This window comes from Silurus meridionalis, chromosome 10, assembly GCF_014805685.1.
Source record: "Silurus meridionalis isolate SWU-2019-XX chromosome 10, ASM1480568v1, whole genome shotgun sequence".
Classification (NCBI taxonomy): Eukaryota; Metazoa; Chordata; class Actinopteri; order Siluriformes; family Siluridae; genus Silurus; species Silurus meridionalis.
Window position 1 is genome coordinate 14,035,334 of NC_060893.1, and position 17,220 is coordinate 14,052,553.

General features: G+C 37.5%; 1 protein-coding gene across 4 annotated transcripts in view; it reads right to left on the reverse strand.

The window, feature by feature from the left end:
* Nucleotides 1-17,220, reverse strand: part of LOC124392548 (BTG3 associated nuclear protein) — a 50,541-nt gene that overhangs the window by 4,413 nt on the left and 28,908 nt on the right. For 3 of the 4 annotated variants that reach the window (XM_046859688.1, XM_046859686.1, XM_046859687.1), the window contains exon 12: nt 10,106-10,246. In XM_046859688.1, coding sequence (XP_046715644.1) covers nt 10,106-10,246 — 141 coding nt within the window. Of the gene's footprint in view, nt 1-8,957; nt 9,122-10,105; nt 10,247-17,220 lie in introns of those variants that run through there. The other variant, XM_046859689.1, reaches the window with a different exon arrangement.

The following is a 17,220-nucleotide window of genomic DNA, read 5'->3' on the forward strand; positions in this document are numbered from 1 at the left end:
TTCCAGTGCTGGAACATGACCCATAGCTAAATCAGCTTTGAGGCAATGTAAGACTTTTTAACAGCATCCAGTCTGTCAAAATTCATCTGAGCTGAACACGGAACAGCAATTCCTGCCTGGAAATGTTCTTTTGCTTGTATCCACCCACTTTCTTTGTTATATAGTGTATTTTATAGAAACTATTACATTTAAAAACTCAAACAAAAGGCAGGTCAAACTAATACACAAATATAGAAAAAATTTATAATTTTTCAATCACTTACTAAACACTACCACGTGTTGTGTGAAAGATAATAGCAATTCTCTTAATTCTCACTAACCTTCACACAGCATGGATCTGTGCAGATGCACTGACCTTATCACAGTAAGGCAACCTTCAAGGTCTGGCTCGGGTACAAATGTGAGAAATCTCAAATGATGTGAAGGCATGACTAATTTGGAAAATATATGAGGAATTATATATGTGTAACTTGCAGTGATAGCTCCTTGCTAATTGCTTACTATCTATATGATGCTTTTACTGGTTATGAAGAAGAGGCAGTGTATTTGAATATGTCTTTATCAATGTCCAACATGTATTAATACAAGAAAAGACAGTGTGAATGGATATCCAAATATTAATCAATATACAGAGAACTTTCTAAAATTCTTGAAATTATGGAAAATGTCATGATCCCTCAATAACTGCCTTGACAGATTTCTTCCTGTGAGGTCAGAGAATCTTTTCCCCCAAAAAGGGTGGGGTGGTGGGAGGGCAGGAACAGGCATGTAATCACCATCTTAACTTGCTCTGAGCTTGTTGATTTAAATCAACTTGCTTGTTGATTTCTTTCTAATGCTTTGATAATCATCAATCATTAAACACATTTCCAGATAGCCACAGAGTGTAAACAAACATGATTACAGCAACGGTTACAATAAAACCCAGACGGCCCAAGAAAGCACAGCTCAACACACGGGGTAATGGAGAACACACTCTCCAGTGAACTCATGTCGTCATAAAATGCTCCCAATGAGGCAACATGACCCTAACTTTTGCTCTAGAGCTGAGGAAGGATGGACATCAATTAGAGAAAAACCTGACTGTGAGAATCAGAATCAGGCCGAAAAGGCAGAGCTTAATTTGTTGAACAAGGCTAATCATGAAGTCTCTCACATACTGGCCCTCTGGGCTTGGCAAAGCATGCTAAAAAAGATGACAGGCCAAGTGCTGAAGATCAGCCAAAGGGTTTGTGTGTGAGGGATAGAGTGATGTATTTAAGGAACGAGAAAGGAGAGGGAGAAGTTGAGAGAAAAACAAGATGCCAGGAACGTTCACCACCCCGACTTAACACTTGGACAGCAGCATGTTAAGAGCATGTTGAGGACATTTTGTTTACATCAGTTGTGCACAAGGCCATCAAGACAGGATGTGTGTATTTGTTTGGAGGAGAAGTCAATAAACCTTGAAATACAGAAAAACAGTGGAAAATGGATGAATGAACATATGCCACGGTACACTGACGATGTGGACAGCCGCCCAGAGACAGAACGAGAGAGAGAGAGACAGAGGACAAGAAAAGTGGTGCAACAGGGACGCAGATGTAGTCCAACATTTTTCAGCGGTGACATTAATGAGCCGGCAGTGCACATTAAGATGTCTGTTTTCCCTGGATGTACCTTATAGAACAAGAAAACAGAACTCCTGCTCCATGCAGATGATCTAGTGCTGTTACTACACACAGAATATGGCCTGCATATTGCACTTACATTAATCAGATGTACTAAGACCACCACCAGACTAATAGCCTGTTCGACCGGAGGGTTAGAATAGCAAGGGAAAAATAACCTATAGTTTAAAGGAGTGCTAATCCAAGTGCTTGGTGAAAAGGTAAGAAGGCAGGCTATAACTCAGCTGTTTGGACAGCTAGGGGAAGTTCATTGCATAACCCGGGTACAAGGACAGAGAACAGCCTTAAAGTGAGTCTTCCATGTACCTTGATGGATGGGAGATCCAGCTGAGACATGCTCGAGGCTGGAAGAGAGTGCTTTGCAGAGTAACGTGTGATTAGTGCCCTCAGGTATGTGGCACTTTCATAGCCACTGGAGGGAATGCAACAACAGGATGGTGTTGGAAAATGTTAAAACTATCTAGATCAGCAGGGGTTAGATACCAAACTAGGGCAGACCTGCCCGGAATAAAACGTAGGAAGTGCGTCTTGAAGTAACATGGGAGCAAACATTAATTTAAGTGGTCTCTGTATATAATGTTATATAATAATGGATAATGGATATATAAATAGTTGGCTGTTAAGAAATACCCAGAGTTTATGTCAGATAATCTGATTTAAGATCAAAATCCCAAAAAGTGTTTTTTTTTAATGATGAATATGCAGAAATATATAGCAGATTGATATTCTCTTATCTTAATTTAGTGTAAATTAATTTATTCTATTATTCAGGGGAAGTGGTGGCTCAGTGGTTAAGGCTATACTTTACTGATCCCAATCTTATCATCCCTACACTGGCTACCTGCGAAGTTTCGAATCGACAACAAACTACTGCTATTTACTTACTAAGCCCTAAATGGTTTGGCTCTCATGTATCTTTCCAGTCTTCTAAAACGCTACAATCGGTCACGCTCCCTGAGATCTCAAAACTCCGGACTTCTAGTAGTTCTTATAATTGCAAAGTCCACTAAAAGTGGTAGAGCATTTTCACATTTAGTTCCTAAACTTTGGAATAGTTTTCCTGACAGTGTTCGTGGCTCAGACATGTATGTTTTTAGCGAGTCCTACACATAACACACATCATAACCTTGTGCTCCAGTACATTTGATCACATGCACATCAGCTTGTGCTTGTTAATATAGAACAGCAGCTACGCTAATTACTCTCCACTGCTTCTCTTTCTCTACCCATCCCGAGGCATCCTGAGGTTGCTCCAGCTCCAGTCACGTCCCACCTCATGAAGATTGTGGACCTTAAAAGAAGTAGATGCCTACCGGCAAAGATCCCGAACAATCTAGAGACGTACCAGTGCCAATTGGATCCCACTTCATGTGGAGTTTGGACATTGAAAGGCTCTGGCATGGAGAAGCTGGTGTTTGATCTGTGATAATCGCAAATGTTGAGCTATTTTATGAGTTACTCATTAGCTCCTAGTTCTATAACCACAAATGACTGTATAAGACTGTAGAAAGGACATTACTCATAATCTTACATTCCAGTCCTCATGTTAGTTCTCACTCTCCAATGTTCTGTATTGTTTAATGACCATAATCACACTCTTGATATCACCCAAATGAGAATGGGTTTCCCTTCTGAGTCTGGTTCCTTTTAACATCTAAGGGAGTTTTTCCTTGCCACAGTCACCATGGCAATGCTCATCAGGGATAAATACACACCGTTCACCGTAACTATTACATTCTGTAAAGCTGCTTTGAGACAATGTCTGTTGTAAAAAGTGGTTTAGAAATAAACTTGACTTGACCGGATCGGAAGGTCAGGAGTTAGATTATTGCCAAAGTTATTGTTATTGCCAAGCTGTCACTTTTGGGCCCTTGATAAAGGCTTTTAACCCTATGTGCTCCAGGGGCACTGTATCATGGCTGACCCTGCGCTCTGACCCCACTCTTTAAAACCCAGCTTTCTAAAAATCGCTGGGATATATACAAAAAAAAAAAGGTTTTTACTGTGCTCTAATTCATTTTTCACTAGCAGTACATAACATATACCACCTCTTGCTGTTTTAACGACAACATCAATGTTCATTACACTACCTGTCAGTGGTTTTAATGTTATGGCTGATCAGTGAATGGCATAAGTTTTTTTCTGCTATAAGTTACGCATAAGCTATTAGGTTTAAATCCCATTCATGCCACAGCTAGAAACTCAACGATTACACATTTCAGTTTATCCAAAAGGTGTTCAGCGGGGTTGAGGCCAGGGCTCTCTGCTCTCTGACTATTCAAGATGTGCACATTAACAATGTCAAACCATGTCTTCATTGGAAAAACAAGTCCAACTACAGTTAAGGGAAATTGTAATGTTACAGCATATAAATATATTGTGTATTACTTTGTGCTTGTAACTTTGTGTCAACAGTTTGGGGAAGATTCTGGTAGGATATAGGTGTGAATGTCACATTTGGATATATAGTATAGTGTCACCCCATAGCCGTTTAGTTGTATAAATAAGATTAATGCAGTGCCTCTTGGAATAAGGGCTTCTGCCAAATACCATAAATGTAATGTATGTTGTACCATTGCCATGAAGAACTGTATTTTGTTCTGCTATTTACATTGCTGGAATGACTAAATCTACTTCCGACTACATGCTAATAAAAATGCAAAAGCAGACTTGAATACTAAAAATAGCTAGAAAGAGAATCAAGCCCTCGGGAGACATTGTGTTTTAGAGCACCACAAAACCAGGAATAGAGAGTACCCATAGTCAGTTGGTTCAGAGGTTCACTTACCCTGTGACTGGCAATAACACAAAGCACAGCCGGATCAGTACTGCTTTACAACCCAATAAAATCATCAACTAGCATCAAGCAGAGTTAAGACACCTGTCTGGAGCTTTGCCACTGTGAAACTAAAAGCCAGAGTCAGCCAGAGTGCTATCAGGCTCTAAACAAAAAGGACTGATTGGCAGAGTATCTATTTACTGTTGCAACCACAAAGCACAGACAAATCCTGAATAAATACAGGTTCAGCTGAAACAGCCAACTTTTGTAAAGGGTAAAATACCTGGCAGCTCAGAGAGGAGGGAGTATGGAGTATGTGCACAATTTAACTATGAAATTAAGGAGGGGAAAAAACAAACAAACCAAAAAAAAAAAAACCCATGAGAAATTTTAATATTCAAATACCTTTATACTCTAATCACAGACTTTAAGTAGAAGACAGCATCTGATAAACTACAGAACTTCTTTGCTGAAGAACATTCGCTATAAACTATGTAATAACATTAATTGTTATTACTGTTGTCATTAACATACAGCTGCTATTAATTTTGCTTATATTATTGGTATGACCATTATCAGTATTATTGTTTATTCCAATCCATTTCCCTCCATCTGGCAACATTGTACAACATACAGTCATGCCAATAAAATTTAAACTGAATTGAAAGAAAAGACACAGGACATATGAGGTCCACCTCTGGAGTGTCTTAATAAAATGCAGTAAAAAAATACATTAAAAATGCTTGGCCGTAGGGGGAAGGTTGAAACAAGCCATGCAGAAAGAGCAATATATTTGTTTATGGCTGATGACATATTGGGCCATAAGGAATGTTTCCAATCCATTTAACCAACAATGTATTATGTCATTTGGATGTGGTCCAAATATTTTTTATAAAACATTTGCCGTTTGGAGTGGAGTTGTAGCTCAGTGGTTAAGTTGCTGGGTTACTGATCGGAAGGTCGGGGGTTCAAGCCCCGGTATCGCTAAGCTGCCACTCTTGGGCCCTTGATCAAGGACCTTAACCCTCTGTGCTCCAGGGGCGCCGTATCATGTCTGACCCCAGCTTTTGAGCAAGCTGGGATATGCGAAGAACGAATTTCACTGTGCTGTAATGTATATGTGACAAATAAAGGCTATTCTTCTTCTTCATATTATAAGATTAATAACATGACATTAAGAGTTTTGTACAATTTGACCAAAAGTGTAAGTTATTTAAATTGATATTTTTAAGCACTAATGTAGCTCATTTTTAATCATTTGAATCTCGCGCTTCACTAGAGAGCTTCTAAAGATGAAGACACTTCGTCTTCTTTAAACCAATGTGGGTTTGGTGGTTCTTTCATTTCCTATGAAACCATCAACAGCCACACACTTTGTAGTCTTTTCTCTTTAATTTTTTCGGATCATCCACAGGATTTTTACATACCAGTACTAAGAAACAGACTTGGTCAAATTTGTGGCAGATTTTTAGAAATGTAATTAATTTGTTAGGTTATTTGCTAATCCAGCTACAGAGACTAATAGACAGATGAACAAAGGATTCAGTAAACACACATGGTGGTTTTAAATTAAAAGAGAAACAGACCAACGGGGGGATAAAAGCAAATAAGGGTGAAAGAAGAAAAAAAAAAGAAAAAAGAAGAAGAAAAAAAGAGCACATACACACAAATAGGTATTCCTAGCGTGATTCATTGCATTCCAACTGAAACTCAATGCCACAAATCATTAAGGAGGGAAAGATGTTAGTACAATTTTATAATGCCATTGGTTCAGAAGAATCCACTCTGTTTCTGTGGGAGAAAAGGCCGGATGTTCACGTAAACCACCTGGCAGAGACGCAGGCAAGTTTCATAATTTCACACTTCCTCATTTCTTCCTCATTCTATATTTCGCTTTTCTCTTAAATTTCATAATCAAATACTATTTAAACATACAGACCACAGTGACTCCCAAAAGTCAGCTGTTTTGGTTTTGCCAGACTGGCCACTTTATAGGCTCCAGTGGGAAGCAAGTGCCCTCCTTTTTCTTTCCACATGGCCTGCATTACCCTCTAGTTTACCACTATGCCAAAGGGATTTGACGTTCATCTACTAATTATTACTTTCCCTTCTTTTAGTGTTCCATATTTTCATGCTCATATGCTTTTAAAAGCTTAGAGAAAAAAGAATCCAGACAGTGGGCAGAACTTCTTTACATCACATTCTGGATGTATGTAATCATGGAATATGTATGCAACATAATGATCATACATTCTTTATGTAGACCTCACAGTATAAAAGCAATTATCCAGCATTTAGACTGTCTACCAGTTAGTATTTAGGAAGACAGTATTACAGCATTTGATTCAGGATCAGGAGGCTTAAGAACAGTTTTTACCTGCAGGCCATAAGAATCCTGAATAAACTATAATCCAGGCATTACTCCTTCTTTCACCTTTTCGGTCATGCCTAAACCACATTCAACAAACTGGTCACTTTACTGATAGCTTAGGACATTCATGTACAATCTCTTCATATGTTTGTCTCTGCACTGCACCCACAACAATGCCAGGGGTATAAAAGTGTCCCAGTGTCACTGTGGCTACTCACTCTGTACCTAAAATAATACTTGTTTTGTGCATGCATGAAAATGCTAAAAGAATCAATGGTGCTAGTGTTAGCCACTAACTAGGACTTAATTTAATCAGTATAATAAAAAGTGTATTGCATTCATTTGATTTATTTTATTTTTTTACTAAATATTATAAAATTATTTTAGATATTATTTAACCAAGCAAGCTTTTAATTTAAAATGATAAAAAGAGTAAACTGTTCAAATGATCACAAATGTTAATAATAAAATGTGTTATTAAAAAAAAAAAAAAAAAGTTTTGCATTTTTACCCCCCAACCGTACTGAAATTGAACCAAACCGTAAATTTTGTGTACCGTTACAACCCCAGCACAATATAATGAAATATTTGTCACATTAGATGCAAACTACTAAATCTCAGTTCATTTTCCTTTTATTTTAAATGCTAATTTGTACCAATGCTTTATTTGCTTATTTAAGTACATTTAATTTAATTTTATTTGTATAGCACTTTTAACAATGGACATTTTCTCAAAGCAGCTTTACACAGATAATGTGGTATAAAAGAATCAATAATATTGTTTTTATCTAAGTTTTATACTTAGATGACTGACTGTTTAGAATCTAGAACTGCAGAGAGTAGACACAGCAAACTTTGCACTCTTTTCACAATGTGTGACTACGCATATTCCAGTGTGTAAAGTTAATATGCATTTTACTTTTACTTACTAACTAGATAGAAATACCAGAAATTCAAATATTCTATGCCTATTTCGAATATACATATTGTATTTAAAACTAATCTCTTCCTTTTATCTGCTGATACATTCCATTTACCTTCTGATACATTCTTTGTATTGCACAACTATACAATACCTGAGCCTCCCAACAAACAATTCATTGTTTACATTTTCCAGTAAGTTCAAAATGCAGCAGCAGGAGGAGTCCTTACTAAAAGCAGAAGATATGACTAAATCAGCCCTCCACACTGCATGGAATCCCAAACAAATTCTGCACTGATTATAAAATAGTGATTTCTTTAGCACGAAATGGTCTTGCACCACAGTACATAAGAAAATGTCTGGTCTTTTATGAACCACCACATCTACTTTGTTTAAAAGGTGCAGGCTGTTTGTTGGTATCTTGAATAATGAAGACTACAGCAGAGAACTGATTTTACCTTCAAATAACCCCACAGTTATGGAATAGACTTTTAATATAGCCTAAGACAGTGTCAGTGTTTCTTATGTAAATGAACATGTCTAAAGTGTCCATGCCCATAGAATTTTGGTGAACTGGGATATCACACATGCTACTCGTGAGATACCAGTGATCCTGGCTCCTTCTGATCTCCTTGCTCCCTCCTGATGCCCTACTTCTGGAACATCAGGATAGAGTTACCACATGCTGCTGCAGAGGATGGCTCTTCATGGACAGCTACAATGGCTTAGGACTGCAACTGTTATGATAACTTTAGCACTGTAATTGCCACAACAGTGCTGTACTTAAATCTATCAAAAACAGTTGATAACGTCAACAACATAAAACTTAACAATATAATGAATTTCCAGACTGCACAACTGCACCTTGTGCACATGACAAATAACCTTTAAACTTTGAACTAAATGCATAGGTAGAATTGACACACTCCCTACTAGTGCTGTCATGATACAAATTTCACCTTCGATCCTATACCTAAATTAAATATCACAATACTATTACAAACAAAACAAAACAGCACACGTAATTTAATTAATAGAACTTTGTTATTATTTATTAATATACACCCAGTGTTTGCTATCTGTTGAAACAGACTAGAATTGTTTAAACTAAAAATAAAATTAATATATGAAATGAAAATGAAATTATACAAATAAAATTATAAAAAATAAAATGTTAATTTTTAATTATTTGCAATAAGATTTATAATCGTGCAAGCTGGATTATTCTGAATAATTATATCAAAGTATAAGATTAAAGTCTTTTCGAATTAATTTATCTCTATATTTGTAACCACATATCAAATATTAAGATGTCTTAGGACTTAGTACACCTCTTTTGGAGACGGATGATTCGCTGTGGCGACTCCTAATGGGAGCAGCTGAAGAAGAAGAAGAAAAAGAAGAAGAAGAAGAAGAAGACAACTCTACACCTCTTTGCCATTTATCACAAAATAAAACACACTTATTTAAATTATATTTGAGTGCATAAGCAGAATACTAGTATCATACTCGCTAAACTGTTGCTCTTTAAATTTTCTGAACAAGTCGGGATGTCTGTCGGATGTGGATGTGTTGGCTCCCTTTGTTGCGTCGTTTAATAATATTTTTTACAGACAGCTTTTGTGATGTTTGTGGGCTTGCCCTGGCTGTCAGCAACGTAAGCGGAATAATGCCATATCTCACTTCACACATCTACTTTGTCTACAGCTGAAGAGCACAAGAGCATCTGTATTTGCAGCCATGCTTCTAGATTCATTACCATTAAAGCTGGAGTGCATCTGAGATGTCAAAACAATTCGGTACTCAATGTGCCAGGGAAGCAGCTTCCCACACACACTGCCCCCTATTGCCAAACACTCAAAACTACAGTGGTCACTCAAAGTACTGGTACTAGTAAAATCGGGAATCGTATCGTTTTTTAAAGCAGTGTATCACGATAGCTTTCTGGTACTGGTATATCGTGCAACACTACTCCATACATCCCCAAAAGGTGGCTTGTGAATGGGAATTGGAAGGAACACTAAAACATTTGTGGTGTTTTTGTAAACGTGGCCTTAGCATCTTTGAAACATGATAATGTTACCATGAGGAAATGATTACAGAACCTTCTCACATAGAGAAATAGAAAAAGTAAGTCAGAGAGTCTACAAAAACAAACTAACTTGAAGTGGTAATTAGCAGAGCTAAAGTACTGGAGCCAGAGCAACGGGAAGGCAGCCAGTAGTTACAGGATGCATAAAAAAAAACACATCTAAGAGAGGCAGTCCCATCCTGGCTGTATCAAGGCTGCCATTCTAAAGTGTGCTGTTACCTTTGGAAAAGATAATAGTTGTTTATGTGTTTGTGTGTGTGTGCTTCCTTACTTGCACAGTTCCTGAATGGTCAGTCACAGGACCCAGCTGGACGTACTGAACTTGGATGTCGTTAGCCTGCAAAGGAGACGCCTCCACTGCCCCCGTCCCATCAGCAGAAGCCACTGCAATGAGCTGAGTTCCTCTTAAAACCTACATACAGAACAGAGCAAAATAATAAAAAAGATGCCAGTTAATACAACTTGACTCACAGAGCTTATTATTGTAGATCACTCTGGAGCACAACACAAGCTGAAAGCTGATATTTATGTCTTAACCAGAAAGACATGTTGCATTTGTAGAGAACTGTTGAGAAAAGGCTGAGTGTACATGCAGTCCAATCATTTTTATTATCTGACTACAGTCAGCTGGAAACCAAATGAGGCTTTTTCCGAATGTAGTTTATCTGTTAGAAGGAGGTGTTAATATGTTTGATAATCTGTTTAATTGAAGAAATGCTAAATAAACCTACATAAACAAAACTGCGTGCATGGTTTGCATGTGTGCCCACTAACTAATGAGGAGCTGAAAGGTTAGTCCTACAAGATGTGAAAACAATTTTGGGTAGAATGTCAGTAAGAAACCTATACTTCTGTGCAATTAATGCTTTGAATCATGGTTTGCTAAGACTGATATCAATTAATATTGTGAGACAGAAGTATGGCAATTTAGCAAGTGTGAACTGATGTTTGCTTCTTGTTACACCCATTTTGGATTTTTTTAACTCTTGTTCTGCTGACACTGATGAGCCTCTCATGTGCATCCAGTCAGATCTACAGCGTTTATTGCGCATGTGCTACATTCTTAGTTTGCAATTCATTTATACTAACAAAAAATCATTGCAAGAACACTTTGCATCTACTGGGTTTGTGTACATACATTCCAAAGAAAAACATCTCAACATCAGCTTTTCTTCTTACATCCTGCCTATCAGACCAGCAGTGTGCATGAAAGCTGTAAAAGGGGCTGCCAGAAATCAAATCAAAGTTTACACTATACCCCCAGCTCTCTCATACTAGCAAGGCTCACATTAAACAAACAAGGACAGACAGAATGATTAAAAAAAAAAAAGCAGCTTATTGCGATTCCCTAGAGGACAAATCTATAACATGGCACAAAACTTGGACAATGTGCATTGAGGGAATGTGCAATTCAAATTGTGTAAATAGGCAAAATATTCAATAACATGTAGTACAACTACACTTTTCAAACACCACTGGCCAAGATAAGTTCATATAACAATGAATGGTATGCATTAACATTTACACATGCATTAGCATACACAAACATATTATAACAACAGTTCTTGTGCAGCCTTCAGAAAACGCAGTCCCTTCACCACACTGATATAAACGCCTAAATACAAGACCACAGAAATCGGCAGTTTTAGCCAACCTGGGGGTCTATTTCAGATTAAAATGATGCCTCAGTTGCTGCTGTTTTCATTTTTCAAAATCATTTTTACCATGTTTAATCTGTCCAAATGTTTGAAAGATTTTTAATACTAATACATTTTGTTTATTTGATTATATATTAAACCTATATTAAAGCCTAATAACCAAACTAAACCCCTCTTTTTAAAGAGGCAATTAGAAAAAGTAATGTATCTGAGAATCAAATCAATTCAGGACAGAAATGTATCACCCCCTATTGTTCACCCCTCCAATTACAGGTATGCATGCAGACATGCATCTCATCATATACAGCAGAGCAGCAAAACAATTAGTGATATACTGTAGAAACTAAGTGTTATGAATGTGTGTAATTTATGTGTTTGCTTTGGATTAGCATTAGCTGTAGACTGCGCATGTAGCCTTGCGACAGTAAATGAGGCCTTGATTTTGCTGCTGGCAGGAAACAATCTCTAAATAGATTTTAAGATTTTTTCCATTTTCACCAGAAAGTAGTATGGAATATTTAATTATAATCCTCCCATGTCACTGGTACCTCAAATGCAATCTATCCTGTCCAAACCAAGAAATAAGACCATAGCTTTGCACTTATGGGAGAGAATAAAGTGCAAAATGCTGACACTATAAAAATGAATACAGGCCTTTCAGTGTTTCAGTGCATGTTCTTAATCTACTACAGCATCACAATTTGTTTGATGGATATGAGTAAAAGAAGAGGAATGTAATTTTCACAACAGCTCATAAATTTGCAGTAATTCTTCTAAAATCTCATGGATTTTACTGGTCAAAAAATGAGGCCCTGTTAGTGTGGATGAGAACATTCATATTTGGAAAAATTACTTAATACTAAATAAGTGTGTGTTTTAAGGGTGTAACGCAATGCCACTATCTGTGTCTGTATCTGTTTAGTGCTCCAAATATTTGTCTTTTCCTCAGCATGTTCGTGGGAGTTTTTCCAAATCCGAATCGTGCATTTATTATTTTTGTTTATACTTTCCAGTGATATTTTCTAACAAATTTAGTTTAGTTCTATTGCCCAAAATCTAAACAGAGCAGTCTAATTTAAACAACCACGATCCGGACCAGGCAGTTACTAAGGACTGCCGCATGTCCATGTTAATGAATGTCGTCTTTCTTTTTGCATCATATCTGACTGCTCACTTTGACGCACATGCAGGTGAAATCCAGCCACTTTTCATAGTTTTTGATGCCTTCTCTAGTCCTGATACAGACCTCTAGTTTTAGTCAGATGCCCTTTAACCTTGCATGCAAGCTGTCTTAAAAAATATTAAAACAATATAGTTATATTCTTATCTGAATTTGCAACTTGTTTGGAACACATTTTCTGTTCAATCTGAATGAAATAACTGCATTCGGATACATCCATTGTGTGTGTGTGTGTGTGTGTGTGTGTGTGTGTGTGTGTGTGTGTGTGTGTAGAGAGAGAGAGAGAGAGAGAGAGAGAGAGAGAGAGAGAGAGAGAGAGCGAGAGCGAGAGCGAGAGCGATCTGCTGAAACAGAATAGGTCCTTTGCCTGTAATCAACCATAGCAGAAAAACATACAAACAGACCACAAATTTGAGGGAAAAAAAAATAGTACGGATATATGTATATATGTCCTGGTATTATCACACACCTCTGTCTTCCCCTGATGATCTCACTGCCCAAGCACTCACAACACATACTGTACGATACCAGCAGGGGAGAAAACTGCCATTCATTCTCAATTAGTCAGAGCAGGAATCTGTCTCTCAGCACAAAATGCCACATAAACCTCAATTAAAGATGCAGTGCAGGCACAGGCTCCCCCTCCCACCACAATCCAAACCTTGGCTTTGAAGCTGTGAGTCACTGGCATGTCTCGAGGTTGCGCAGAGTCATCGTGGTGCCCAATTCGTCTCCACTGGAGCTGGGAAAATTTGCCAGCTTCACCACAGTGTCTCCTGTTTCTTAACCAAACTAGGGTAGGATTGCTCAAATCCCTACAGTGCGATTAGGGTAAGTCATACTGCTTTAATCACAACGGTTACAATTCACAAACATGGAAAGAGAAATCTAAATGAAAAAATGTTCTACATAACATATGATGCAGAACCAAATGTGTCCTTGGTCGCAATTATGCCTCTGAGATTTATGTAATATGAATGTTTATTTGTTGTAGAGGCATTGTATAATTTGTCCAAGTCCAACAACCTGCAAAGAATATTAAAGTGAATGGCAGTCTAATATTCAGTTATGGGTGCACACTAAATTGTAAAATAATGACTGTTTACAAGCTATCAGTCACATGCGTGCAGAAATTATAGGTGACTTTTAGTTGCAATGGGATTCCAACAAGGCTCAGCATGACAGTCTGGAGCAACCAAAGACATATCACAGTATTCATTTCACTAACTAAAATAGATTGGTCTGTGATTAAGCCTGGCATTTACACTAACGGTGCAATATGTACCTCGGAATTTAGAGCAATCAGTATAGATTTGGTACAAATTCATCACCGCAAATGTAAGTTGTAGCTGAAAACAATGACGAGCTAAAAACAGCACTGATCAATCCCACAGTACAAACTATACTACTGCAGTGCAGCAGATTAAAAGATTGTAAGATGGATAAGATTAAATTAGACATATTTAAGATCTGTGACAATTCTGAAGATCTGCTATACTTCCAATTAACTATAATTTGAAGTAATATAACCCTGCTCCCTTTAATGTCTCTTTAATTTCTCTACAAAATAGGATAAAGTTTTTTGTCAGAGATTTCTGCAGGTAAAAACCTGTACATTTCAACTATAGATCATCTCTGCAGGTGAAAGTTGAACCTCGTCTGCAATCACTTGTGTAGTGTGCATTTTTACTTCGTATAAAATAGTATAAGTAAAAACCAAGATGGAATCATGCAATCTGCTAATAACTATAACCTTTGCTATATGGCAAACAAATACATGCTTTAATACAAATAGACGTGTAAAATAATTGAGGCATCTGATGGTAACACTCTTCCAAATTCTAGCACAATACAGCAAAAAATTTGATCACAGGAATGTAAATTAATAAGTTCAATCTTTTAAAGACAAACAGCTTAGTGATGCTGAATAGCAATGGCAATGTCAACATCTGCAACAGACTTCTGCCAAGTTTGTACACAAATGAGATCTCTGTGTTAACAGACTACAGATGGCTGAGATATGAGGCTCTGCATACACCAAAGTGTCACAGTGCAAAAACAAAAAAAAAATACTGTATCTGTAAGTGGGAAATACAAATTGGAAGTTTAACTTGATATGGGTATTTCACCTTGAAGTTAGAAGCACAGTCATCTTTTATAAAAGACTGTAATTAGCTTAACAAAAGATCAGGAAACGTGTCCAAATCTGTCAAGGATTTGAATTCTGGAGGATGGCTTAATAAGAAGCACATAGTGAGAATTTGGTAGAAAAGGAAGTTCGTGAATACACAAGTGCTTTCTCTCTCACACACACTCAAACGGAGCCCTAAGGGTTTCTTTTACTTCTCCAAATTCAAATTCCAGCCCTAACTTGATCTTTTTAAATGAGGATTTAAATGAGGCAACGCCCGAAGAGCAATAAAACTACGAAAATGAATAAAGTCACGCTTCAAGTCTTGACTCTGTTCGAGGCCCAGACATGCTCTCTCACTTAAACACACATTGATTACACACACACTGTTGCATCCAAACATTTGTGGGTGTCATCATCTATTCATCATTCCTACCACATAAAAGAGAACGGGAGACTGGATAGCAGGTATCTGTGGTGTGTGTATGTGTGTGTTGGTGTTCTACAAATACTTCTTCTAACCAGCCCGATAAAAGAACCGGAAATGTAAATCTTTAGCTCAGACTTGGTTGCATGTTTAGCTACAAAAGCATAACACACTGACTTTACAAGCCTTGGAACTGGAAGTGATGAAATAAACTGTCATCAACTGAACCCAGCACTGTTCTCAAATCTTCTTATTTCGGCTTCTCCCATTAGGGGTCGCCACAGTGAATCATCCGTCTCCATACCCCCCTGTCCTCTACATCTGCCTCTTTCAACCCAACTACCTGCATATCTTCCCTCACCACATCCACATCCTGTTTTTCCATTACCATTCAAGTCATGAGCATGAAGTTCCACACTTTAAAAAACAAAACAAAACAAAAAACCCTGCTGATTCAGAGTACTTATAGCAAAACTCTGACCTTTCAAATCAACAGGATTTCCACATAACCTGAAATAAAACTGAAAAACAAAAACATGCCAGGTGGTGTATATCCTTGGAATCATGTTTATGACAAAAACAACATTTTTTTACATGATCATTTATGCAGAAACACACATCAACCTGAGGAAAAAGGCTGTACCAAGGACGGGTCTAAAATGGTGGATTATGAAAGAGCTAGGATGGACTTCTACAAGTTAGATAATCAAATCTGCTAAATCTATTCAGTCTATCCAGTGTGCACAAGATGAACGCAGTGTAGTGAACCCAGTGAACCAAAATCTTCACTCGGTGCGCACTGGTTGCTAGGCCGAAAAACAAACAAGAGATGAAAAAGGATTTAAATAAATCTTTTAGTTATGCAGTAATGCCTTCAGCAGTAACACAGGACACCAAACACATTCAGCAACTGGAGCAAAGATGACAGAACAAAACAACAACAGCTTAATGTGAAAAACATTCAGCAAGGACCTTGGTCTGTAACACAATATCCAACTGTACAAACAAGTCCGCTTCCAAAGCCCCTTTATCTGTGTTCCAGTATCTTCACTACATATGAATCTCACTAAACTCAATTATGAAAGATAAATAAAAGGCATGTGACACACCCCAAAACAGAAGGAGTTGTGAACTTGAATGCTGCATGAACTAACAAACTTTACTAGCTGAACTTGTGACTCAATTATAGCTGCAACATCCAGGCACTTTACTGCATTAAGACAGTAACATCAGGGTGGTTACTGTACTTTATCAATTCTAATACAGGATAAAACCAAAAACGCATTTTGCCATTTTTACTTTACTACAAAGTCTACAACGTGCCTCATATGAAAAATAATGAAAAAGCAGAACATGCCACTGAAGCACAGAGGGACCATAATACATCATAATGAGAGTGCCATCTGCACCATGACCAGCCCTTCTGGCCAGGAGTTTCAGAGGTATAGCCCATGTTACTAGCATCATTTCCAAAGCAGTCTACTGCAACACACTCACACAGAGAAAAAAAAAACCAACTACAGTCATTTGTAGCTACAGTCATCAAAAGTCAACAACATCTGCAGCATGCAGACCAGAGCCAGAACAGATGTGAAGGGAGGAATGAATAGTCAGAAGACAAGAAGATGAGGTACAAAGATAAAAAGAGAATGAATAAATACAGAAAAGCAAACATGAAATAAAGAAACAAAGCAATAAGTAAATAAATAAAAGCAAAAAAAAAAAAAAAAAAAAGACGAATAGGTCACCACACAAACCACATAACCCTGTAAAGCCTTTAATCAGCTTGACAGAATCTGTTCCCCAGCTGATAAGATCCAGCTGAAAGCATGCTTTGCAGCAGAGGGCAAACAGAGGTGAAGTGAGAACATCTTAAGTTAGCTGCTTGTCTGAAATATGACTGGGCCACCAGTAAGTGTAACAGGACCTCTGAAACTGGCAGGATTAAATCCAAGGTTTTCTCCAAAGGTAAAATTAAATATAGTTTAAA